This window comes from Mustela nigripes, chromosome 16 (genome assembly GCF_022355385.1).
Source record: "Mustela nigripes isolate SB6536 chromosome 16, MUSNIG.SB6536, whole genome shotgun sequence".
NCBI lineage: Eukaryota > Metazoa > Chordata > Mammalia > Carnivora > Mustelidae > Mustela > Mustela nigripes.
Window position 1 is genome coordinate 40,688,726 of NC_081572.1, and position 25,992 is coordinate 40,714,717.

The window sequence follows — 25,992 nt, forward strand, 5'->3', positions numbered from 1 at the left end:
AAGTCCCGCCCATTTAGGCTGATTATAGAAAACAACTGTAACATGTTGAAGAGAGATGTAATTCTGAATAAAAGCAAAAGATGTGTCAAGGAAGAGGGACCATAATAACTCTTACAATGAATAGACAGATCTTTAAAATGAAGGCAATAAAATCTACATATTTACTAAACAACTACCATGTTCCAGTAAGAGTTAAGGTTATCGAAGTATAAAAACACCTTGCTTTATGCAACAAAAATATTCTCGAAAAAATTCTCAGTAAGTCATGGTTGAAACATACTGAGATAACTATTTAGAGGAACCCTAAGAAAGAACTGTTTTGTATTCAACTACTCCTCCACACAACTATTTTATATATTCATAATTTACACATAACAAATGTTCTTAAGGTAGGATCTCTTGGTAATAGTTGTAATTTTTTAAAGTCCATTTTTATATAGATTTTAAAAGTAAAATATTAAAATCAGGTAAAATACTGAAATGGGGTGGCACCTGAGTGGCTCAGATGTTAAGCGTCTGCCTTCAGATTAGGTCAGGATCCCAGTGTCCTGGGATTGAGCACTACACAGGGCTCCCTGCCCAGCAGGAAGCCTGCTTCTCCCTCTCCCAGTCTTTCTGCTTGTATTTCCTCTCTCACTGTCCATCAAATAAATAAATAAAATCTTTTTTAAAAAAACAGAAATGGGGCAGGTAGGGGCAGGGGGAGAAAGATTACTCCTGGTCACATTTTTTTCGCATCACATTTTTTCACAGCTGAGCAATACCACAGGCCTAACAATATCTAGAGAAATTAATTAAATCAAATAGTGGCTTTTTTTCATAAAATCTTTTCTAAACAACCTGAGACAGAGATAAGTTGCTGAAGCTTAACACTTTATAAGTAAACTTTATTTAATTTACAAAAGATGAGAAAATAATTCTCTTGAAAACTGTATACACTGTTAGCTCTGTTAACAAAATTTATATTCATATGTCTTAGACCAAAAAAATCCGCATGACTTTTCTTGTCCACATCTATACTTTGGTACATCAGATCATTCTCAAAACTGAATTCATAAAACCTGCCTATTTTAGATTTACTTACCCCAGCAAGACATTTTTCCAGTGTATCCAATATAATCAACTGAGAGAGATATAAATTTTTTTCGGCAGCTTCTCCAAATATTCTCTATAAGAAAAGATATTCAGAACAGTAAAGGTTGGCTATTACTCTCTACTGAATCAACACACATCTAAAAAGTCAGGGACTACAGATTAGGAAAAAAAAAAAAAACCCCAAGTCTTCCATTTTATCTCCCAGATTAGACTATATTTAAATCTGTTATTTCTGATTTTATCGTCATGCGCACACGAAATAAATTCCCAGGCAAACAAAAATGTTGGTATTTATTATAGTCTATCATTAGCCTTATAAAGTAAAAGAAAGTAACTTTGGTTTATACTTTAAAAATATATAGGATTTAAAAAATGAAACAAGATGGGATCGGGAGGCATACAAACAATACGAGACTCTTATCTCACAAAACAAACTGAGGTTACCGGGGGTGGGGGGTAGGGAGACGGTGGTTGGGTTATGGACATTGGGCGGGGGGGGGGGGGGGGTGTATGTGGTATGGTGAGTGCCGTGAAGTGTGTACACCTGGCGATTCACAGACCTGTATCCCTGGGGCTAATAATATATATGTTAATAAAAAATTTAAAAAAAAACTTGAAAGAAAAAATATACATATATAGGATTTAGATATACATACAGATCTTAACCAGAATCTTGCATTGAACATTTAACCACACTTCAATGCCACAAAATAATCAAAATCTCAATTCTTACAGCAACAAAATACTATAAAACCAAATACAGTGAATTTAAGGCATTTGCTATTCACCAACAAGGAACTATGGTTTCCACAATTAAGTTTACTCAATAAGCCTAAATGAATGCCAATTATCACAGTACTGCTTTTGTTTTTATTTTGAAAAGAAGGTTCCAGGGGCGCCTGTGTGGCTCAGTGGGTTAAGCTGCTGCCTTCGGCTCAGGTCATGATCTCAGGGTCCTGGGATCGAGTCCCACATCAGGCTCTCTGCTCAGCGGAGAGCCTGCTTCCTCCTCTCTCTCTCTCTGCCTGCCTCTCTGCCTACTTGTGATCTCTCTCTGTCAAATAAATAAATAAAATCTTAAAAAAAAAAAGAAAAGAAAAGAAAAGAAGGTTCCAATATTAAAATATTTTCACCTAACTAGGAACACAGCCACATATTTATAAAAGCAAAATCCTATCACCATGCCCCACACATTGTGCAACAAAAGAGTATCACAAAATCTTACATGTATTTCTGTAAAGCACTTTAAATATTCATAAGAGGTCCTGCTTTTTTCAGAAAAATCTAAATTTTTTTTCTATAAAGAAAAAACTTCTTTGCATGGCAAATGATTGCCCAGACCTCCAGTTTATCAATTTTCTAAGTTTGGGACATTGCCTAATGAAGATTTTAAAAAGAAAACACACTTAAGATGTGACTGTAAAAATAAGACTGATTCGCACAATGTACAACCAGACGTCAGTCTCATAGCTTAATACAAACAATATAAACTGTGGTTAGAAGTGCTAAAGACAGAAAAAGCAGTTCGGAATTAATCAAGATATATCCAGATCAGCTGTTTTGAATTGAGTTTGAAGTAGATTTTGGATAGGGACTGACAGAGGAAGGAATCCCCTGAGAGAGTCGGGACAAATGAGATGTTCAAAGGTTCATAGAAAGAACAGCTGGGATAACCTGAAGTCTAGGGAATGTAAATAGGTTTTATAAAACAGGAAAAGAGGCAACTGTGAGCTTTTGACCATGGAATTACTTGCTGAAATTGCTATTTGAGGAAAATCATTTCAACAATGGGATCTCTAACTACTATAGAATCTGTCACAGGTTATAGGAAGAAGGAAATAAAACAGCATCTTCATAAAAGCAATCTCACATTTTAACACTACAAGGTCTTATTTTATTTATTGTCTAAGTACTTAGGACTAGGACAATCTAGTAAGTAAATATTCAAAGCAGCAGCTAAGGAAAAGATTTTAATAGATTACTATGTTACCAATTTATATATGACCTGAAATCTGTATAAAATCCTAATTCCAAAAAAATAAAAAGAAAAGATAGGGTCGCAAATAAGATAAGTATCTAACAGAAAAAAATCAAAAACTAAAATGAAAGTTAAAGGTTACCTGTGCTCATTCACAAAATACAATGAGTGTTTAAAGGGCGAAAGATTTATACGATCTGAAGAGAAACCAGAGCATTCCAATGAGTGTTTATATCCAGAGTCCACAGAAAAGGACTTTCCATACTCCAAAATATGCTGTTGTAAGTCTTTAAATCAGAAAGAAACCAAAACAAATTCCCCCACAAAACAATGACCCAATACTCACCATATTGTTAACATTCTTTAAGATAGTGGTGAGGCCGCTGATAACCAAAGAAAACTTGTATTTGGAAATATTAATAAGACATTCCTTGTTGTGTTCGGTACTGACTTTGGTATGCGTGTTCTGCTGTCCTGTTTTTATTGGAAGCTAAGGGAAAAAGAAAATGTTAGTTTATACATGAAAACAACTAAAAAGAACTATTTCTCACTGAAACTCATGAGATTTTAGGAAAATTTTTATCCGCCACGGTGACCTATGTTTGTATCCAAAGCTCCAATTTTCAATAGAAATTAGCATTTACAGCAAATCTAAAACTCTTGAAATTTCAATTTTTGCAGATTTCTTTCTCAAAGTCGTAAACCTCTACCTATCTACAAAATTAACTTTACCCAGTATTACATAAGAGATGATGACTCACAGAAATAGAGCTATTTCCTTGTAGCTAAAAATTATTTCAGAGGATGCCTGCAATAAAATGCATACAATCTTTTCCCTGACACATTGAACTCCAGCATTAAAAGAACAGACCAAGAATATCTATGCCCCAGACCTCTAATAAATAATGGCAGATAACTGTGTCTTTTTCAGAAATGAGAGTAAGCTATATAACCTAGAATAAACACAGTAAGACTAACTCAGGTAAGATGACCACCCTCAGGTACACAGTTGAGGGAGGAACAGAACAACAGACAGGTAAGTTTCATGGGGAAAAAAAATATCTTTTAAGGGGACCACATTTACATTTATCTGAGAATGAGTTAAGTCGCACTGCCAAGAAGTTCATTTCTGCTCTGTTCAAAAGTAGCATTTTGTATTGAAAGCATTAGGAATGTATCCACTGTTTAAATATTAGATCCTGCTAATGCTAACAGAGAAGACTTGTGAGGTTTTTGTTTTTTTAAATACTTATTTATTTACTCAGAGAAAGCAAGTGAGAGAGAAAGAGAGAAGGAAAGAATAAGAGCCAGGGGAGGGGTAGAAGGAGATCCCCACTGAGCAGGAAGCCGGATGTGGGGCTTGATCCCAAGACCCTGAGACCATGACCTGAGCCAAAGGCAGATATTCAACTGACTGAGCCACCCAGGCGTCCTCAGCATTTTGATTTTTAAAATGGTGCAACTAAAAGTGGAAAGAGACCAAGTAGCATGCCCAAGTTTGTCTAGTCAGTTAATAATAGATCACTGATTTGATAATAAATACTGAATAAAAGAGGGGAAGCATTTTTAGGGCTTAACAGGAGGTACAGAATTACATGTTAGTTTTAAAGGTTACAGAAGGAAAAATCCTGAAAGGTGTAAGAAAGGAGAATTTTAAAAGGCAGTGGCTGCAATATAGCTTGTAAATCTCCCCCGCTCTCTTTGTAATGGTTAATTTTATGTGTTAACTTGACTGGATCATAGGATGTACAGGTATTTGGCCAAACATTATTTCTGAGTGTATTTCTGAGGGTGCTTCCAGATGCAATTAGTATGTGAATAATTGAATTCAGTCAAACAGCGGACAACGCACCCCACAAAGCCCAAAATACAAGCAAATAGGAACAAACCACTTCGAGCTATAAAACTGGTGGGTATAAGCATCTCTGCAAGAGAAACCAGAGGGAAGTAGAAGGTCTGATGGATCTGAGGAAAAACCCAAAATTCTATTCCATTCTCAATCAAAAGTACAACAGGCCATCTTTAGAACATTAGCTGACCAAAAAAACATTAGCTGAAACATAGGATTTTTTTTTTTTTTTTTTTTTTTGGTTTTTGGTTTTTTGTATATTGCAATTTGCTCATGAGTACAAAAGGTCTACCATAATGGCCTGAGAAGAGAGCACACTTTTTAAACAAACCATCATTATCTAACAGAAGTTTCTGCAGTGATATACTGTATCAACAATGCTCAATACAGCAGCCATGTGTGCTATTAAGCACTTGTTACACGGCTAATGTAAATGAGGAATCAAATGTTAACTTCTATTTAATTTACTCACATTTAACTTTAAGTAGCTATTGGACACCATTGGGCAGCACAGTTCTAAACTAACCAGGTGAAGAAGAACCCTTTTAGGATGAAGCCTACATTGAGAAGAAATTGATGAGATTCACTCCAAACTGACAACAGGGACAACTGGGGACAAAGAACCAAGGTCCAGATAAAAGTGGTAAAGAGGAAGAAAGCTAAAGGAGCTCAGAAAGGATGAGATGATGGGTTTGTTCAATTTCATGAAATAGAAGAGCTCTAGATCCATGAAGAGAAAAAGCTATCCTGGCTCACATTTCCCCTCCACCAATTCAGGAAAACTATTTTCAAATATATAAATGAGCAACAGCAGGGGCACCTGGGTGGCTCAGTCAATTAAGTAACTGATTCTTGATTTCAGCTCAGGTCATGATCATGGGATTGAGCCCCATATGGGCTCAACTCTGGGCTTGGAGCCTGCTTCAGTTTTCTCTCCCTCTCTCTTTGCCCCTCCCCCCACCCCACCCCCCAAAAAAGAGCAATAACAAAGAATGTGGTCAAATCACATGTGAAGCTACCATGGGAAAAAAAAATAAGAAAAAAAATAACATTGCAACAGAAAATGAAAAGTGTGTCCAAAAGTCATGTTCCAAGCAGGTCCTTCTGTTGAGGAAAAGAGAAACCATCAGAGATAAGGATTGACACTGAGGGCTGAACTGACAAAACTGCAGACATGAGGGGGCCTCAAATGCATAACTAGTGGAAAAGGCTTAAAAGTTAAGCCAAACTTCTGAAAAAGCAGAATTTCAAAGTCTCACAGCCTCGGGAAGACAAAATGATTAGAGTTCAGTACCTGCCAGTGGAAGGAACCTAGTAAATAAACCCCATTTTTAACTAGAAGCTCCAGAGGGCTACATCCCACAGAAAACAGGGGAGAACTGCAGCAACTGGAGCACTTTTTTTTTTTTTTTTTAGTTTATTTATTTATTTAAATAATCTCTACACCCAACGTGCGGCTCAAACCCAGAACCCTTAGATCAAGAATTGCCAGCTCTTCTGACTGAGCCACTCAGGTGCCCAAGCAACTACAACTCTTAAACGCTACTAGTAGGAATGTACATCAGTAATTGTTTTGAAAAATGTCTGACATTGTCACTAAAACAGAATATATATATACATTCTCAGCGATTTCACTAGGTATACATCCAACAGATCTATGTACATATATCCACTGAAATATATGTGCAAAAATGTTTATAACAGCATGTTAATAAACCGAAAACACTCCAATAGTCTATCGATAGCAGAAATGGTTTTAAAAAGCAATATATTCAAAGAAAAATTATACAGCTATAAAAATAAATGGCTTACAACTCTTAAGCTTAATCTCACAAATATGAGTGAAAAGCTGGAACAAAATATCACTTACTGTACAATTATGCTACATAAATTCCAAAGACATGAGAAATTCAAACCAGGATAGTAAAGACCCTTGGAAAGAACAGGTAATGACTAGAAGGGAATGCAGGAGGAAAGACTCTAGCACCTTATGGTTACATTGGTGTGTTTACTCTGTCAACATTTATTAAGCTGTATATTTACATATATTTGTGCATCCTTCTATATGTTTAAGTTGACAAAGTTTGTAAATATATGTATTCAACTCCATGAGTTCATAGTGATACTATAAAACTAAAACAAATTTTGCAACAAATGAAACCCAAATCAAGGAGAAGCAAAGTAGTAATGAAGATAAGCACCCTTAGTGGACACAAAGGAATTACACACTGGCACTGCCCAGCTCCCCTTCATGGAAGAACTTGTTGCCTTAATTGCTAGAAGTATTCAGTCAGTCCTTCAGGGATTGCCTCACCTGCAGAGAATGACCCTAACCAAGGTCAAAGCCTTCCTGGGCAGCCCACACCCAGCAACCAACTGAAACGGCAATATAAAGGCCTACACACCTATGCCTAATTCTGGGCAACTCAGAATGGCCAATTCTGGCACCAGAGCTCCTAAAAGGGGTTAGCCAAATCTAACACCGGACCTGCACTGCACCATGAATTCAGCATCTGCCCAATACTCCCTCCTCCCAGGTGCTAATCCCAAAGGAACACCTTAATGAACATCCTGCCCCAGGCTTCCAGGGCAGCTGGCTACAGATGCTAAGAAGGGGTTTTAAAGCTGGCAATGGAGGAAAAATAGTAACTACAAAAGCAATGAAACTAAAATACCAAAATCTTTGTTCTCTGGAAAAAAGATAACACAGCCAATAGAAGCTAATAAGTATGAAAGCCAAAGGTCTCTCTGGAAGCATATAAAGACGGTCTCCTCTCTTGTAAAAGGACAGAGGGGGCGTCTGGGTGGCTCAGTGGGTTGAAACCTCTGCTTCGGCTCGGGTCATGATCCCACGGTCCTGGGATCGGGCCCCGCGTCCCTCTCTCTCTGCCTGTTTCTCTGCCTACTTGTGATCTCCATCTGTCAAATAAATAAATAAAATCTTTAAAAAAAAGGAGGAGGACAGAGAAACCCACGGACCAGAACCAACACTTAATTATCAGAGTTGCTGGGCTTCAAAGGTTAAATTCCCTAAAAGGCACATCTGCTATGCCAAGACCAGAGACCTGAGGGGAAAGAGTAAGACAAATATAATGGAAATAAGTGGTCTGTGGGCCCAAAAATCTATTTCCAAGGTCCCCTAAATCCTGTCTACCATAGTGGCCCATTACTGCTTACTAAGTGGTGGCACTCCCAAACTTGTTTGAAGACAATTCAAAGACTTCTCCCCTGAAAGACAAAAGATGTTCCTCTTAGGATTTGCCACCACCTCCTCTACTAGCCAAAGGGGTAAGAGAGAATTTTCTGAGTGTTGAAACTTCTTATATCTTGACCATGTTGATGGTTACATGAATACGTACCATTTAAATGTCAAAACTCAGAATTAAATGGTATAAATTCAAAAGAGAGTGTTGTAACATTAGGATGTTAAATGTAATCCCCATGGTAACCACAAACAAAATAGCTGTAGAATACACAAAAAAGACATGAAAAAAGTATTTAAACATTCACTGCAAAAAATAAATGAAGACAATAATGCAGAAAAAGAGACCAAAAAAAAAAAAAAAAAAAAACTATGGGGTATAGGGGAACCAACAGCACAATGATAGCAGTAAATTCTTATCTGTAACTATCTTAAATGTGAATGGATTAAACTCTCCAATTAGAAAACAGACATTGGCAGAATAAATAAAAACACATGACCCAACCACACACTGCCCATAGAAGACTCACTTGAGATCTAAAGACACAAACAGGCTGAAAGTCAAAGGGTGGAAAAACGTACTTCATGCAAATAGTAACCAAAGAGAGTGGGGGTAACTATACAAATTATCAGACAAAACAAAGTTTAAATCAAAACAAGTTACAAGGACCTTCCCCTCTCTTCCTCTGCACTGCCTGCAGAGGTGGCAGCCATCTCCTCTTACGCATCATGGCCGCCCTCAGACCACTGGTGAAGCCCAAGATCGTTAAAAAGAGGACCAAGAAGCTCATCCAGCAGCAGTCAGACTGATATGTCAAAATTAAGCGCAACTGGTGAAAACCAGGCATTGACAATAGGATGCACAGAATATTCAAGGGCCAGATCTTGATGCCCAACATTGGTTATGGGAGCACTAAGAAAACAAAGCACATGCTGTCCAATGGCTTCAGAATTTCCTAGTTCACAATGTCAAAGAGCCTAAAGTGCTGCTGATATGCAACAAATCCTACTATGAAGAGATTGCTCACAATGTCTCCTCCCAGAACTGCAGAGCCACTGTGGAAAAAGCAGCCAAGCTGGCCATCAGAGTCACCAATCCCAATGCCAGGCTGCACAGCCAAGAAAATGAATAGACAATGTATGTGAACGTAATATTTGTTAATAAAACCACAAAGCTACCAAAAAAAAAAAGTTATGAGACAAAGAAGGACATTATATATTAATAAAAGGTTCAGTACAGCAAGGAGGCATAATATTTAGACCATCAAAATATAAGGAAAAACTGACAGAATTAAAGGGTAAATTACTTCTACAATAATAGTTGTGGAGACTTCAATACCCCACTCAAAATAATGGAGAAAACAGATGACTTGGGGACATCTGACCAGTGGTTCAGTCAGTTGGGTCTGCCTTTGGCTCAGGTCATGGGCACAGGGTCCTGGGATTGAGCCCCAAGCCCCTGCTTCTCCCTCCCTCTCTGCCCCTCCCCATTGCTTGCGCGCTCTCTCTCCCCAATAAATAAAATCTCAAAAAGAAAAAAAAAAGGAAAAAAATAGATGACTTAAACTACAATAAGCCAACTAGGCCCAACAAATATCACAGAACGTCCTACCAAACAAAAGAATACACATTCTTCTCAAGTACATATGGGACATTTTCCAGGATGACCACAAGCAGGTCAAAAAATTACATATAAATAGTTTTTGAAAGATAGATACCATACAACATATCTTCTCTGACTACAATGGAATGAAGCTGGAAATAAGAAAAAAAAGCTGGAAACTTGAAAATTCACAGAACTGTGGAAATTAAACAATATGCTTTTTTAAATTCCAGTATAATTAACATTGTGTTATATTAGTTTCAGGTGTACCATATACTGATTCAACAATTCTATACATTATTCAGTGCTCATCATGGTAAGTGCTCTTAATCTTCACCCATTTCACCCAGCCCCCCACCTCCCCTCTGGGAGAACAAACCATCAGTTTGTTCTCTGTATTTAAAAGCCTGCTTTGGGTTTGTCATTTTTTTTCTTTGTTCATTTGTTTTGTTTTTTAAATTCCACACATGACTGAAATCATATGGTATCTCTTTCTCTGACCAACTTATTTCACTAAACATTATACCCTCCAGCTCCATCCATGTTGTTGCAAATTGCAAGACTTCATTCTTTTTAATGGCTGAGTATATCCATGGGGAGTGTGCATGTGTGTGCGTGCGTGCATAGCACTACTTTATCCATTCATCTATCAATGGACATTTAGGTTGCTTCCATATCTTGACTAATATAAATAATGCTGCAATAAACACAAGGCACATATACCTTTCCAAATTAGTGTTTGTTTTCTTTGTGTAAATATCCAGGAGTGTAATTATTGGATCACATGGAAATTCTATTTTCAACTTTTTGAGAAACCTCCAAACTGTTTTCCATAGTGGCTATACCAGTTTGCATTCCCACGAACAGTACAGGAGGATTCCTTTCTCTCCACATCCTCATCAATACTTATTGCTTCTTGTGTTGTTGATTTTAGCCATTTTGACAGGTGTCAGATGATATCTCATTGTGGCTTTAATTTTCATTTCCCTGATGGTAAGTAATGTTGAACATCTTTTCATGTGTCTGTAGGCAACCTATAGATCTTCTTTAGAAAAGTGTCTGTTCATGTCTTCTGCCCATTTTTAACTGGATTATTTTAAACAATATACTTTTAAACAACCACTATTTCAAGAAGAAATCACAAGAAAAATCAGAAAATACCAACAAATGGAAGTACATACAATATGTCAAAACTTGTGGGATGCAGTGAAAGCAGTGCTGAGGGGTAGGTTTATAACTATAAACACTTAACATTAAAAAACAAGGAAGATTCCAAATCAACAATCTAACTTAACAACATAAAGAACTAGAAGAACAACAAGTGAAATCCAAATCTGAAGGAAAGGTAACAATATGAGAGCAGAGATAAAATAAGAATAGCAAAATGGAAAAAAATCAATGAAACCAAAAGTTGGTCTTTCAAAAATATCAACACAACTGATAAACCTTTGGCTAAATGGACTAAGAAAAAAAGGAAGACGACTCAGGTTAGCTGCACCTGGGTGGCTCAGGTGGTTGAGCATCCAACTCCTGATTTCGGCGCAGGTCATGAGCTCAGGGTTGTGAGAATGAACCCTGTGTTTGGCTCTGCACTCAGTGGGGAGTCTGCTTCTCTCTTTCACTCTCTGCCCCTCCCCCTGCTTGTGCTTTCACTCTCTCTCTAAAAATGAGTAATTAAAAAAAAAAAAAACTCAAATTACTAAAATCAAAAAGTGGATACATTCTATAGGATATAGTTCTACAGGAATTAAAAAAAAAAAAAGGATTTTAAACAGTGTTATGAACAACTATATGCCAAAAAAACCTGAATAAACTTAAATGAAATGGATAAATTCCTAGAAACACAAAACCTACCAAGGCTAAATCACAAAGAAATAGAAAATCTGAATAGACTTGGAGGCAGGCTGAATCAAAATCTCTCAACGAAGACCTGAACCTAATCATTTCACCAGTGAATTCTACCAAACATTTAACGAAGAACTGATCCTAATCCCTAAACTTTTCAAAACAACAACAACAAAAACAAAACTTGGAGAAGAAAATGCTTCCTAACTTATTTCTGAGGCCAGCATAACCCTAACACCAAAGCCAAAGAAAGGAGAATATTACACACTGATTATTATAAATAGTGATGCAAAAATCTGCAACAAAGTGTACCAAAATTCTGCAACATAGTAAAAAATCATACACCAAGACTAAATGGTATTTATTCTTAAAATGCAAGAATGGGTCAACATATGAAAGACCAATGAAATTTGCTACATCAACAAAATGAAGGGAAAAGACCAAAGGTTTATCTCAACTGATGCAGAAAAAGCATATGACAAAATCCAAACACCATCTCATGATAAAAAAAACTCAACAAAGAAAAGGAATAGAAGGAAGCTACCTCAGCATAGTAAAATCCATATATGAAAAACCCACAGCAGACATGATACTCAATGGGGAAAGACTGAAAGCTTTTTTCCCCCTAGAAGAAGAACAAGGCAGGATGCCCATTTTCACCACTTGTATTTAACACAGTACTCAAAGTTCCAGCCAGAGCAATAGGCAAGAAAAAAATAAAAGGCATTCATATTGTAAAGTAAAATTATCTGTTCTAAGACAACATGATCTTATAAAAGAAAACTCTAAAGATTCCACCAAAAAACAGCTGTGAGAACTGATAAAGGAAATCATCATAGTAGCAGGATAAAAAAAAGCCAACACACAAAAATCAGTTGCATTTTATTTGTTTTCAGGGTTTTTTTAAGATTTTATTTATTTGAGAGAGAGAGAGAGAATGAGAGAGGGAGCATGAGAGGAAGAAAGAGGGAGAAAGAGGGAGAAGAAGACTCCCTGATGAGCAGGGAGCCCAATGCACGACTGATCCCGGGACTCCAGGATTATGACCGGAGCCTAAGACAGTTGCTTAACCAACTGAAACACCTAGGCATCCTCAGCTGCATTTTAGACACTAAGGAAAGCAAAGTAGGAAAAAATTCCACTTATAATAGCATCAGAAAGAATAAAACATTTAAAAATAAATTTAACCGAGGACATGAAACTTATATACCGAAAACTACAAAACACTGCTCAAAGAAACAAAAGACAATATAAATAAACAGAAATATATCCTATGTTCATGGATTAGAAGACTTAATATTCTTAAAATGTCAATACTCCACAGTGACCTACGGATTCAATGCAGTCCCTATCAAAATCCCAATGACATATTTGGAGAAATAAAAGAACCCACCCTAAATTCATATGGAATCTCAAAAGGCCATGACTAACTGAAACAACCTTGAAAAAGATGAACAAAGTTGGAAGACATACACTTCCTGATTTGAAAACCTACTACAAAGTTACAGTAATCAAAACATTGTGGTACTGGCATTAAGACAGATATACAGACCAATGAAATTGGTCTATTCTATTCCTTTGGTCTGTATGTCTGTCTTAATGCCCTCACATACATGGTCAAATAATTTTTGACAAGGGTGCCAAGACCACTCAACGTGGAAAGTACAGTCTTTTAAAATTTTACTTTATTTATTTATTTGAGAGAGAGAGAGAGAGAGAGCATGAGAGATCACAAGCAGAAGAGAGGGGCAAAGGGAAAAGTAGATTACCCACCAAGCAGGAAGCCAGCCAGACATGGGGCATGATCCCAGGACCCAAACCATGACCCAAGCCAAAGGCAGAAGCCCAACCAACTAAGCCACCTAGGTGCCCCAAGGACAGTCTTTTCAAACAAATGGACACTGGAAAAACTGGGTAACCACATGCAAAGGAATGAAATTGGACCCTTACCTAACACCATACACCAAAACTACCTCAAAATCGATCAAGGAAGACGGAAGATGGAAGACCTAAAGCAATAAAACCCTTCGAAGAGGAGCACCTGGGTGGCTCATTCATTGAGCATCTGACTCTTGATCTCAGCTCAGGTCTTGATCCCAGGGTCATGAGTTCAGGCCCTACACTGGACTCCGCACTAGGTGTAGAGCCTACTTAAAAAAAAAAAAAAAAAAAAAATCCTTCAAAGAGAACACAGGGCAAATACTTCATCACATTGCATTTGCTAATGATTTATCGGATATGATACCAAAGATATAGGTAACAAAAGAAAAAATAAACAAATTGGACTGCAAGAAAATTTTAAAATTTTGTGCATCAGAAGACACTATCCACAGAGTAAAAAGGCAACCCACAGAATGGGAAAAAAATATTTGCAAATCCTATATCTGGTAAGAGATTAAGATCTAGAATATATAGAGAACTCCTAAAACTAAGTAACAACAACAACAACAAAAAAAAACAATTCAAAAATGGGCATAGAACTTGAATAGTCATTCCAAAGATGATGTATATTAATGGCTAATAAACACATGAAAAGATGTTCAACATCACTAAACATTAAGGAAATGCAAATCAAAACTACAATGAGATACACTAACACACAACCATTTGTATGATTATTATCAAAAAAAAAAAAAAAACAGAAAAACAAGAAGTATTGGTAAGGATGTAGAGAAATGGACCCCTTGTGCACTATTGGTGAGAATGTAAAAATGGGGGGAGGGAGCACTGACTGGGTGGCTCAGTCGTTAAGCATCTGCCTTTGGCTCAGGTCATGATCTCAGGGTCCTGGGATCGAGCCCCACATCGGGCTCCCTGCTCAGCGGGGAGTCTGCTTCTCTCTCTCCCCTCTTCCTACTCTTGCATGCATGTGCTCTTTCTCTGTCTCTCTCTCTCTCTAACACAAACTATTTTTTTAAAAAGAATGTAAAAATGGGAAAGCCAACACTATAGAAGTACCTCTGAAACATTTAGAACAGAATCACCACATGATCCAGCAATTCCACTTCTGGAACCTAACCAGTTGACTCTGAGGTAATCATATATATACAAATATATAATTGAATATATAATATATAATATATAATTGAAAGCAGGGTTCAAAGGCATATTTGCACAACCACATTCACAGCAGCACTGATAATAACTAAAACATGGAAGCACCCCAGTGCCCATTAACAGATAAATGGATAAGCAAAATGTGGTATATACCTATGATGGAATAAGGGGGTAAGATTATTCTTAAGGGAGGATATTATTCTGCAACATGCCATAACATGGATATACCTTGAAGACATTATGTTGAGTTAAATAAGCCAGTCACAAAAAGACAAACACTATATAATGCCACTTACATGAATTACTTAGGGTACTCAAAATCAAAAGAACGCATAATGGTGGTTGCCAGAAGTAAAGAAGGTGGAGAATGAGAAATTATTTTTTAACATGTACAGAGTTTCAGTTTTACAAGACAAAGAGTTATGAGTATGGATGGAGTAATGATTGCACAGCAATGTTAATGTATTTAATACCACTGAACATATACTTAAAAATGGTTAAAATGATAGGGGTGCCTGGGTGGCTGAGTTTATTAAGCATCTGCCTTCAGCTCAGGTCCTGATCCCAGGGTCCTGAGATCGAGTCCCACGTCAGGCACCCTGCTCAGCGGGAAGCCTGCTTCTCCTCCCCGCCCCCCTCCCCCGGCCACTCATGTGTTCTCTTGCTCGCTCCCTCTCTCAAATAAATAAATAAAATTCTTAAAAAATAGAAAAATTTTTCAAAATGGTTATGATAAACTTTATATTATGTATATTTTACCACAATAAAAACAACCTGAGTGCACTCTTAAAAGGGTGAATGTTACTGTATATATTAATTTCTTAAAATCTGAGATCAAAGGATTCTGACAAAGCACTTACTTAATATTTACCATGTGCCAGATAGCAATGTAGGTGTTGAACATAAAGATGAATAAATGTAACCTCCAGGTACCACTAATTCTGAAAATCTCTAATCTCACTTCTCTTCTCCCTGAATAAAGGTAGCGCCTCTTGGGCAATCTTACATATTCACTGACTATCCTGCTGATGACAAACGACTCTGATGAGTGCTGATGGCTAAAACAGCCCCAGACTATACACACCCTGTAGAACCCTCCCCTTTGACAGAGAAGGACTTTCAAATATAATGCAATCTCCCTCTCATCATTGTTATATTTTATGGCAAAAGATACTATGCAGATGCAATTAGGATACCTAACCAGCTGACTCTGAGATAATCAAAAGGCAGATTATCCCGGATGAGCCTGCCCTAACCAGGTGAGCGTAAGAGTCCTAAAGCAGCAAAAATGGTTTTTGTTGTCCTTGAAGAAGCAAACTACCATGCTGTGGGTGAAATGGCCACATGGCAAGGAACAGAAAGCAGCCTCTAGGAGCTGAGGCCTCAGTCTCCCAACTATAAGGACCTAAATTTCCACTAACAACCAGTGCACTTGGAAGAAGACCCCAAGCCTCAGGTGAGATTGCAGCCCTGACCAACATCTTCATTTCAGCTTGATGAGAACTGAGCAGAGAACTCAGCTAACCAATACCCAGATTCCTGACCCACAGAAACTGTGAGATAATAATCTTGTTTTGTTTTAAGCCAGTATGCTTGTAGTAGTCTATTACATGAAATAGAAAACAAACACAAGTACCAAATCTGTATCTTCAAATGTGTTTTTCAAATGCCTATTTGGCATCTCCATACAGGTATCTTGTAGTTACTTCAAACTCAGTGTTCTAATATTTAATTTATAATCTTCCTATCATGTTTCCTATCTTAAGAACAGCACCAAAATATACCCAGTTTCTCATATCTAAGATCTGACAGTCATCTTTGATACCTCCTTTATTCTCTTCCTTTCATCCTCCTTTAGTCAGATTGATAAAAATGAAAATAACTAGGCATGCACAACTCAGTTCTACCCTTTCTTACCTGGGAATAGGCATGCCACAGAGTATAAGAATTTTCGTCTGTGTCAGTCAACATGCAAAGAGTTGATCAGGAACCTAGCCCTGCAGAAGGGAGTGACCAACACTGACTGGGTGAGTAGGTCTACCCAACTCTGAAACTTAGATTTAGTTACTAAGCCCATTTGGGTCTCCAACTTCACAATGATCAGGAAATATATATATATTTTTTTCTATGTTTTTCTATATATTTATAAATATAGAAATCATTAATAAAATATTTCATACATGTAAAATAAATCAACATAGACATACATATGTACTGTTATGTTTGTGTTCATTCTATCAATATATTTTTATATTTCTATAAATTTATTTATGAATATTTCTATTTACATTTTAATATTTATATTTTCATATATATTTTGCCTCCATCTTTATCGTTTTATTTTCAACTTGTTCAGAAACACATGGTAGGGCGCCAGAAAATACATTCAGGCCCCCAAACTCCCCAAAACAGCACTAAAATTTATGTAGAAGAAAAATTAGGGGGAAGTAAAGGACCAAGATTTTAACAGATAACATGGTCAGGGAAAGCTCTCTGGCAATGTGACACTGAGCAGAGACCTAAATAAAGGAAGAATGGGAAGACCCATGCAAAGATCTGAAGAAGAGCATTCAAAGCAGTAGTGGCAGGTAAAATGGATCTGACATTGGAATAGACATAAAAAGTTCAAAGCCTAGCAAAGAGTCTATTGTGGCTAAACCAAAGAAAATAAAAGATGAAAATGTAGGGGATGAGGTCAAAGAGAGAAGCAGGAAGGGTTCAGATCATGGAAAGCCTTATGGGCCATTTTAAGAGCTCTGAATCTGAGTTCGATAATGTGGCATATTATATTTTCCAAATATGGTCACAGTATCTCTCATCCCAAATGCAACAGGACTTTGTCACTCCCACACCAAGAAGTGGAATCTATTTTTCCATTTCCTTGCATCTAGGCAGGCCTCATAATGGTTCTGACCAATAAAATATGGCAGAAAGGACACTGTGCCAATTCCAGGCACAGCCCTTAATTGGTCTGACCATTTTTCTTTCCCTCCTCCTGGAAGGCAGCTGCCATGTAAAAAGTAGTTACTTGGAGACCACCATGCTATGAGAAGCACAAGCCACATGGAAAGATGCTGAAGAATGAGATGCCAGGGAGGCCTGGGTGGCTCAGTTGGTTAAGCAGCTGCCTTCGGCTCAGGTCATGATCCCAGCATGCTGGGATCGAGTCCCACATCAGGCTCCTTGCTCGGCGGGGAGCCTGCTTCTCCCTCTGCCTCTGCCTGCCACTGTGTCTGCCTATGCTCGCTCTCTCCCTCTCTCTCTCTCTCTGATAAATAAATAAAATCTTTAAAAAAAAAAATAAAAAAGAATGAGATGCCATGTGGAGAGAGAAGCCAAGAAGCCCTGGGATGCGAGCCATGTGACTGAAGAGGTCATACTGGAAAGGATGCTCCAGCTCCAGCCACCCCAGCCAACGCCATGTGGAAAAGAGCTGAACCTGTCACAGATTCCTGACTAGCAAAAGTGTGAGCAAAATAAACAGATTGTTTTAAGCTACAAAGCTCTGGTATAGCTTGTTATGCAGTGATAGATAACAAAAAGAGACGGGAAGAAGATACTGAAGGGATGTAAACAAGGGAGTAACATAATCTGATTCATGTTTTTTTTTTTTTTTAAAAGAGCTTTCTTGTGCTTAGAAGACAGTGTAGGCAAGAGAAGATGGTAGTTTAAATTAGGCTAGTAAGGTGGAGGAGAAATAGTGAGCTGATATTATAACAGATTTGGAAGATGGGGATGCTTATTTAAAATGGCAAGCTTAGTGGCTCAGTTGGTTAAGCATCTGCCTTCAGCTCAGGTCAGGATCCAAGGGTCCTAAAATCAAGGCTCCCTGCTCAGCAGGGAGTCTGTTTATCCCTCTTTCTCTCTCCCTCTGCCTCTCCCTCTGCTCGTGCTCTCTATCTCCCATAAATAAATAAAATCTTTAAAAATAAACAAGATAAAATGACAAGCTTATTCTGAAGTTCATCTGAAGGAATAAATTTGTGAGACACCAAAGAAAGTTTTGAGAAATAAGAATGAGAGGCACTTGGGTGGCTCGGTCATTAAGAGTCTGCCTTTGGCTCAGATCATGATCTCAAAGTCCTGGGCTGGAGCCCCAGGTTAAGCTCCCCACTCGGTGGGGAGTCTGCTTCTCCTTCTCCCACTCGCCCTGCTGGTGTTCCCTTTCTCGCTGTGTCTCTTTCTGTCAAATAAATAAATAAAATCTTTAAAAAAGAATAAACTCACTGTAACAAAAAAAAAAAAAAAGCACATACTGGGGCGCCTGGGTGGCTCAGTGGGTTAAAGCCTCTGCCTTAGGCTCAGGTCATGATCCCAGGGTCCTGGGATCAAGCCCCGCATCGGGCTCTCTGCTCAGAAGGGAGCCTGCTTCCCCTTCTCTCTGCCTGCCTCTCTGCCTACTTGTGATTTCCCTCTCTGTCAAATAAATAAATAAAAAATCTTCAAAAAAAAAGAAAGAAAGAAAGAAACTTAAAAAAAAAAAAGCACATACTAATTATAGTCATAGAACAGATACTAGAATGACTAGAATGTACATAGGAATTTAATATGATAAATATAATACTTCAAATCAGTATTAAAGAATGAGTTCAGGGCGCCTGGGTGGCTCAGTGGGTTAAGCCGCTGCCTTCGGCTCAGGTCATGATCTCAGGGTCCTGGGATCGAGTCCAGCACCGGGCTCTCTGCTCAGCAGGGAGCCTGCTTCCTCCTCTCTCTCTCTGCCTGCCTCTCTGCCTACTTGTGATCTTTCTCTGTCAAATAAATAATAAATAAAATCTTTAAAAAAAAAAAAAAAAAGAATGAGTTCATCAGTAAATCATTACCAACTCAAGGATTCATCTGAAAAAAAATAACTCATACCAAATTTTAAAGTACATTGGGGCACCTTAGATGGCTCAGTCAGCTGAGTGACTCTGTTTTGGCTCAGGTCATTATCTCAGGGTCCTGGGATCAAGTTCAGCACTGGGCTTCGTGCTCATTGGGAAGTCTGCTTAAGATCCTCTCTCTCTACCTCTCCCCTTGCTCGTGCTCTCTCAAATAAGTAAATAAATAAATCTTTTAAATAAATAAAAGTATGTATGTGTACACATATGATTAAGAACCTCTGGTAAAGAAAAGAAAGTTACAAAACTATTTGGAAAAATACTGAAGATAATTGTACAATACTGGGGAAATTTTTCTAAGCAAGACAAAATCCAAAAAATACTAATATATTTGCCTACATAAAAATGTTTAAATGCTGCATTAAAAAGAAATGACAAAGAAAAAACACAAGTAACAAACAGAAAGTAAAAAGAATGTGCAACAACGAGGGCCCAAAAAGTTTACATAACTAATGTAAAGCGTTATCATATATACTAATAAGACTACTCCATGGAGAAACTGTCAAAGAAATAGGAAGTAATTTATAGAAGATGAATGATCGATAAATATATGAAAATATGTTTTCATTAATAATTTTAAAAGTGTAAAAGAAAATCAGACCATTTGGGGACTCTACATTTTTCCAAAGTAACACCAAGTACTATTAGAACACATAATAAGAAAATGACTATGCATGGGGTAGGTATTAAATAAAAACAAAAACAAAAATTTGAACACAGTAATAAAAAATACATTCAGAGGTAAGAATGAGAGGATTTTTTTCCTTTTCTTTTACTTTTATTAGTTTCTCTTATTTTCAATTGGCACATATTACTTTCCCAAATGGGAAAAAGTAAGTTAAAACTATTTTTTAAACACTTCATGCTACCTTAAATAAATCTTTGGATAGATATTATGGCAGAAATTTAAAGGGTCTAAACTACATGAAAAAGAATCACCTTTTAATAATGATCCATATTAACAAACTGTTAGCAAGTTAAGATACAAGATTTCAACAAATAAGATTTAGCAAGAAAAAGGCATAACATTAAGCAAAGCATTGTGAACAATGGATAATTTGTTTCTAGCAGCACTCAGAAAAATTCTTCAAAAGGTCACAGGCTAGAATTTTTGCCTCTGTGTACATTTAAACCAGTTTCTAAAAGGCCCCTCACACCATGATGGGTGAGGGATGACGTTAAGATTCACTTAATATAAGTTTTCCAAAATAAGTCAATCAGAGAAAGACAATTATCATCTGATCTCACAGATATGAGGAATTTGAGAAACAAAACAGAGGATCATAGGGGAAAAGAGGGGAAAAATGAAACAAGATATAACTAGGGAGGGAGACAAACCATAAGAGACTCTTAATCTCAGAAAACAAACTGAGAGTTGCTGAAGGAGAGGGGGTTGGGAGGATTGGGATGCTGGGGGATGGACAGTGGAAAGGGGTTGTGTGCTATGTGCTATGGTGAGTGCTGTGAATTGTGTAAGACTGATGAATCACAGACCTGTACCCCTGAAACAAATAATACATTATGCATTAATTTAAAAAATTCACTTAATACAAGTTTTCACCTAAATGAGAGAAAAAACACAAAGAAAAACATCACACTGTGCAAAGAACGAGAAAAAATATTAGGGAAAAAAAGACCCATAAGATCTAGATACCAAGTAACAAACATAAATCAAAAAAACGTATAAACTTTCAAACTGACATATAACGTATAAACTTTACTGACATATTTCCTGAAGTAATCGCCACACCATTGGTATGTAATTTGACTTTACATGGCACCTAATGAACTTTAAAAATGTTAAGTATTACATTCATTTTCACAGGCTATAATTATCACATCAAACTGATGATTACAAAGATATTATACCTTTGACAAGGCTAAGTGAAAAAGGTAAGCCAACTTAAAGTTGTAAAGTGAGGTAAATGATACAGTATGTGGCTAAAATGACAGTACATGAAGGATTAAAGTTAGGGAAATACTGTGATAACATTCTGACATGTAAAAACCAAGCTCATAAAGCAGATGAATAAATAACCAACTGTTGCTACTGTTTTTAATATAGACGCTATAAAGACTGGGGGCAAGGAGATTAGCATGGATCCAAACCAGTTTTCCCGAGAAGTGAATTCCAACATAACCCTCCCCTAAACACTCCTTGCTTTTAATTTCTTCCCTTCCTACTATGCTGAACTTACAGATTACCCAAGTTTTTCCATATACAGAAGTCCCTGATTCACAAATAAAGAACCTATTTATACCAAAAGTCCCGACCACTCACGAAGCTCCAAAAGCAGATCCCCAAAAGCCCTTTCCAGTGTCTCCAGATATCAACCACCACAACAGGGGAAGATTTGTTCCTGTCAAACATAAACTTGGATCACATTGTTACCATAAAAAATGCTAGCTCTTCACCTTCTCCTCCTCTCCCTTCCCTTCAGTATAGTAATTCAGTGCAAAAGCCATTGGGAGGGGCAGAGCAAGGTAGACATCTGTGTGTTTTGGGGCAGAAGGGGACATAGGAGTCAGAGCAGAGTGAATAAGGCACTCATATGGAGGAAAGGCAGCATGAGCAGGGTGAAAAGGCTGTACAGATGCGAAAAGCAGCCCAACAAAGTGTCAGAACCAGAATAAGATAAAGAAACGACTCCATGGAGAGAGTAGCCAGGCACAGGATATCTGAATCCAAGCATGGCAAGAAAGGTACACATGTAGGAGAGCAGACCACATAGGGTGTCAGAGTCCAAACAGTATAAGGAGGTATAAGGAGGGTGTCCATAATGAGGACAGTCCAGAACTGGATGTCAAAGTCAAGACACTGGGGCCCAGTAGAGGGTGTTGGGCTATCCTGGACTTCTGCGTGATGGGAAGGGGGATGTTCTAGCACAGAGTCAGAGCAGGGTGGGAAGGATAGAGAATGGAAGCAGCAGAGGGTAGAGAATGAGCCTGTACAAAGCAGAAGGAAATCCACCCAGGGTCGGGGTAGTATTTCAGGGATAACAAAGGATATTATAGAAAGCAGAATAAGGAGGGCACCTGTTGCACTTAGGAGCAAGTGGTAGTGGTAAATGACAGTGATGCAAGATCAGTTACATAAAAGGGGATTTATCAAATAAGTAAACATTAAGAATAAAGGAGAGCCAGGTTTCTTTCTGTCCAAAAAGTTACAAATAAAGAAAGGGAAAAAAGCATAAAGAACCCTCTGGTGTTAAACAAAGATTAGAGGTTGTGTAAACACAATTTTCAATAAAGAGAGATACAAAAATAAATACTAGTCAAAATATTGTACACATACAAAGAGATGGATAGGAACACATAATTCCGTTCCCCATTTCACTCCATTGAGAAAACTCAGAAACAATGACAACTCCACAGTAATGAGTACACCTAGCCATCAGATCTTGGTTTCTAAACACCACTCTCCTTTAAAAAGAACCAGGGCTCCTCAGAGAAATAACTGATTCCAGTCCTGAAACACAAGGAAAGTTCTGAGAAGCCTGGAACATTCTGTTATGCCAGAAAGAAAAGACATGCTCAAAGAATAATGAAGCTATGTCAAAAGGACACAGAGGCTAGACTGAAGGAGTTCTCACCAGCCAAATTATGGAACAACTTGAGCATGAAAACAAATAATGATAAAGCAGATTATCATCCATTGAATAAGAGAAACAATTAGTCTGTACTCACAGGAATACTTGAATAAACTGAAAGCTTGATGCAGAATGGGATACTTACATAGCCTCTACGCACCCCCATACAATGTGTGTGTTTATAAAGGGAAAAGAGTAACCTAACAATGGAGAAGCCTGGCTCATCATCTTAATCAAGCAATCAAAATTAGCATCATTGGTAATGAAATAATCTAAATTGTGCCATCTTATAGGATATAATAAGAACATAGCATTGCATCTGAAATATTCCTATCAAATATACATAACATAAATGTAATCAGGAGGACACGTTAAACAAACCCAAACTGAGAAATAATCTACAAATCTACAAAACAGATGATACAGTCTTCAAAACTGTTAGGGTTACTGGGGCACCTGGCTGGCTCATTCTCCTGAGTATATAACTCTTGATCTTGGGATCATGAGTTCGAGCCTCACACTGAGCATAGAGATTACTTAAAAAAAAAAAAAAAAAAAAAAAAAAAATCAAGTGCCAGGGTTATTAAAGTCAAAGAAATACATACTGTTGCAGAATAAAAGTGACAAGAGACCTGACAAACTTAATGTGATTCTGGACTGGATCCTTTTGATATAAAGGGCGTCCTTGGGACAACTTGTGAAAATTGAATGGGGGCTGAAAATGAGATGATAGCAGTAACATACCAATTTTAATTTCCTGGTTTTGATAGGTGTATTGTAGGTAATGAAAACACATTTTAATATGCAGGAAAGACAGTGAAGTATTCAGAGGTGACAAGGCATCATATCAGCAACTTTACACTCAAATGGTTCAGGAAAAACATTCTTTGTGCTTTACTGCAGCTTTTCTAAAAGTTTATGATTTCTTCAAGAATTAAAGAAATATTTAAAAATTCTGGTTGACTTCTAATTCAATCAACATTTGTTAAACAGGTTTTGTATAGAAGGTAGGAAGAAAACCTAGAACTATTTACAGCAGTAATTCTGTAAGGAGAAAAATTACCCAAGTTCTACACAAACTTACAAAGTGAATTAAGTATCAGCATATAACTGATTCATTGGTTGGGAGTTGTTGGTGATATTTCAGCTTTCCAAAATATGATACTACAAAATAATTTTGTTCCTAAATTCAAACAAAAGTCTCCTGGTTTTTAGTTTATGGAGAAGGTCTATCTCTGTTCTCTATCCTTAAATGCTAAAAACCAGCAATCATTTATTCTTTAATATAACTTTAATGTAACACCTAACTAATGACAACCACATATAAGTAAAATCAAATATACTTACAAATAACACTTTAATTTACCTTATTCACTTTTCCTTGAAGACTTAAAACCATGGTGGTATCACAATAAATGTAATAGTATCATACACTTTATTACAAAAGACTGAGATTTATAATCTAACAGGATCTACAATATGTAAGTATCTAACCCCATTTTCTGTTAGGTTGAAAGTACTATCTCATGAAAACCCTGAGCTCTTATTTTTTCTTTTAATAAATCTGGGAAATAGAAAAAGGACAAGGACGGGAAAGTAGATAAGGCAAGGAGAAAAGACTATCAAAAATGCCAAACTAACAAGCTCAGAAATGTGGGATATGTCAGTTCCAACAGAAACAACATTACAAATATTAATCAAGTCCTACTTTAAATGAGAAAAAGCTGATACCACTGATGAAGTGTGGCACAGTCTCCAAGATGGCTCCCAATGACCCATATTTCCTGATATTCACAGCTCCCCACGAGGATTGGTCATCCTAACTACTAGAATGTGGCAGAAATAATAATATGTCTCTACCAAAATTAGGTTATCAAAGACAAAGGATTTCATCCTGGACTGGCTTGTGTTCTCATTTTCTGTCGGTCTCTCTCTCTCTTAATCTCATTCTCTCTCTCTCTCTCTCTCTCTCGCTCACTCACTCACACACACACACACACACACACACCCCACCTGCCCTAGAGGAAGTCAAAACAGAATGTTGTGAGGACACTCAGGCCACCTATGGCAAGGCCCTTGTAGCAAGGAATTAAGGCCTCGAGCCAAGAGCCAAGCAAGTGAGCTTCTTCTGAAGTGCGTCCTCCCCCCAGTCAAGCTTTTGGATGCTAGCAACCCAGGCAACAGCTTGATTATAGCCTCAAGAAAGACCATGAACCAGAAGCACACAGCTAAGCCACTTTTCCATTCCTGACCCAAAGAACTGTGTGATAATAAATATCTGTGGCTTTAAGCTGCTAAGTTTTGAGGTAATTTGTTTCACAGCAACAGATAACTAATGCACTGTGGGTTTAAGTGCTAGAGGGCTAGAGAGCACCAATCATAGACTCCCGCCACCCGCTAGAGAAGAAAAACTAAGACTTTATCCTCACAGATCCTTGCTGGCCACAGAAAAGGCATATGACAAGGATAATATTTACATTCCAATCAAAAGGCCACTTAAAATTCCACCAAACAAATTCCTTAGTAAGGAAAAAAAAAAAAAAAAGAATATTCTTGTACCTGAAGTCAATATATCCTTCCCTGCCTTTAGGTTACCCAGAATTTCTAGAACCCATTTCAGATATTTTTGAAAAGAGACTGAGTACTTCCTATGCATCAAGCACTATGTGGTGCATTAGAGAAAAAAACTGAAGAAGATAAGTATTATCTCTGGCCTAGCAATACTTTTTAAACACCAAAATTTCTATGAGAATTTTTTTTTTTAGTAATAAGTGATTCTATGGATATGTTGTTTTACCATACTGTTGACACAAAACTTTTATCTTTATAAATTAAATGCTAGAGGTCTTCTAGTTGATCATCCAATACAATAATATTCCTATTAAAAAAT

General features: G+C 37.3%; 1 protein-coding gene and 1 pseudogene across 7 annotated transcripts in view; one reads left to right on the forward strand and one right to left on the reverse strand.

The window, feature by feature from the left end:
* Positions 1–25,992, reverse strand: part of NF1 (neurofibromin 1) — a 252,360-nt gene that overhangs the window by 194,369 nt on the left and 31,999 nt on the right. For all 7 annotated transcript variants that reach the window (XM_059379759.1, XM_059379760.1, XM_059379758.1 and 4 more), the window contains exons 2-3: positions 3,420–3,563; positions 1,085–1,168 (exon numbers count right to left, since the gene is read on the reverse strand). In XM_059379759.1, coding sequence (XP_059235742.1) covers positions 1,085–1,168; positions 3,420–3,563 — 228 coding nt within the window. The remainder of the gene's footprint in view (positions 1–1,084; positions 1,169–3,419; positions 3,564–25,992) is intronic.
* On the forward strand, positions 8,854–9,257 carry LOC132004107 (large ribosomal subunit protein eL32-like; annotated as a pseudogene).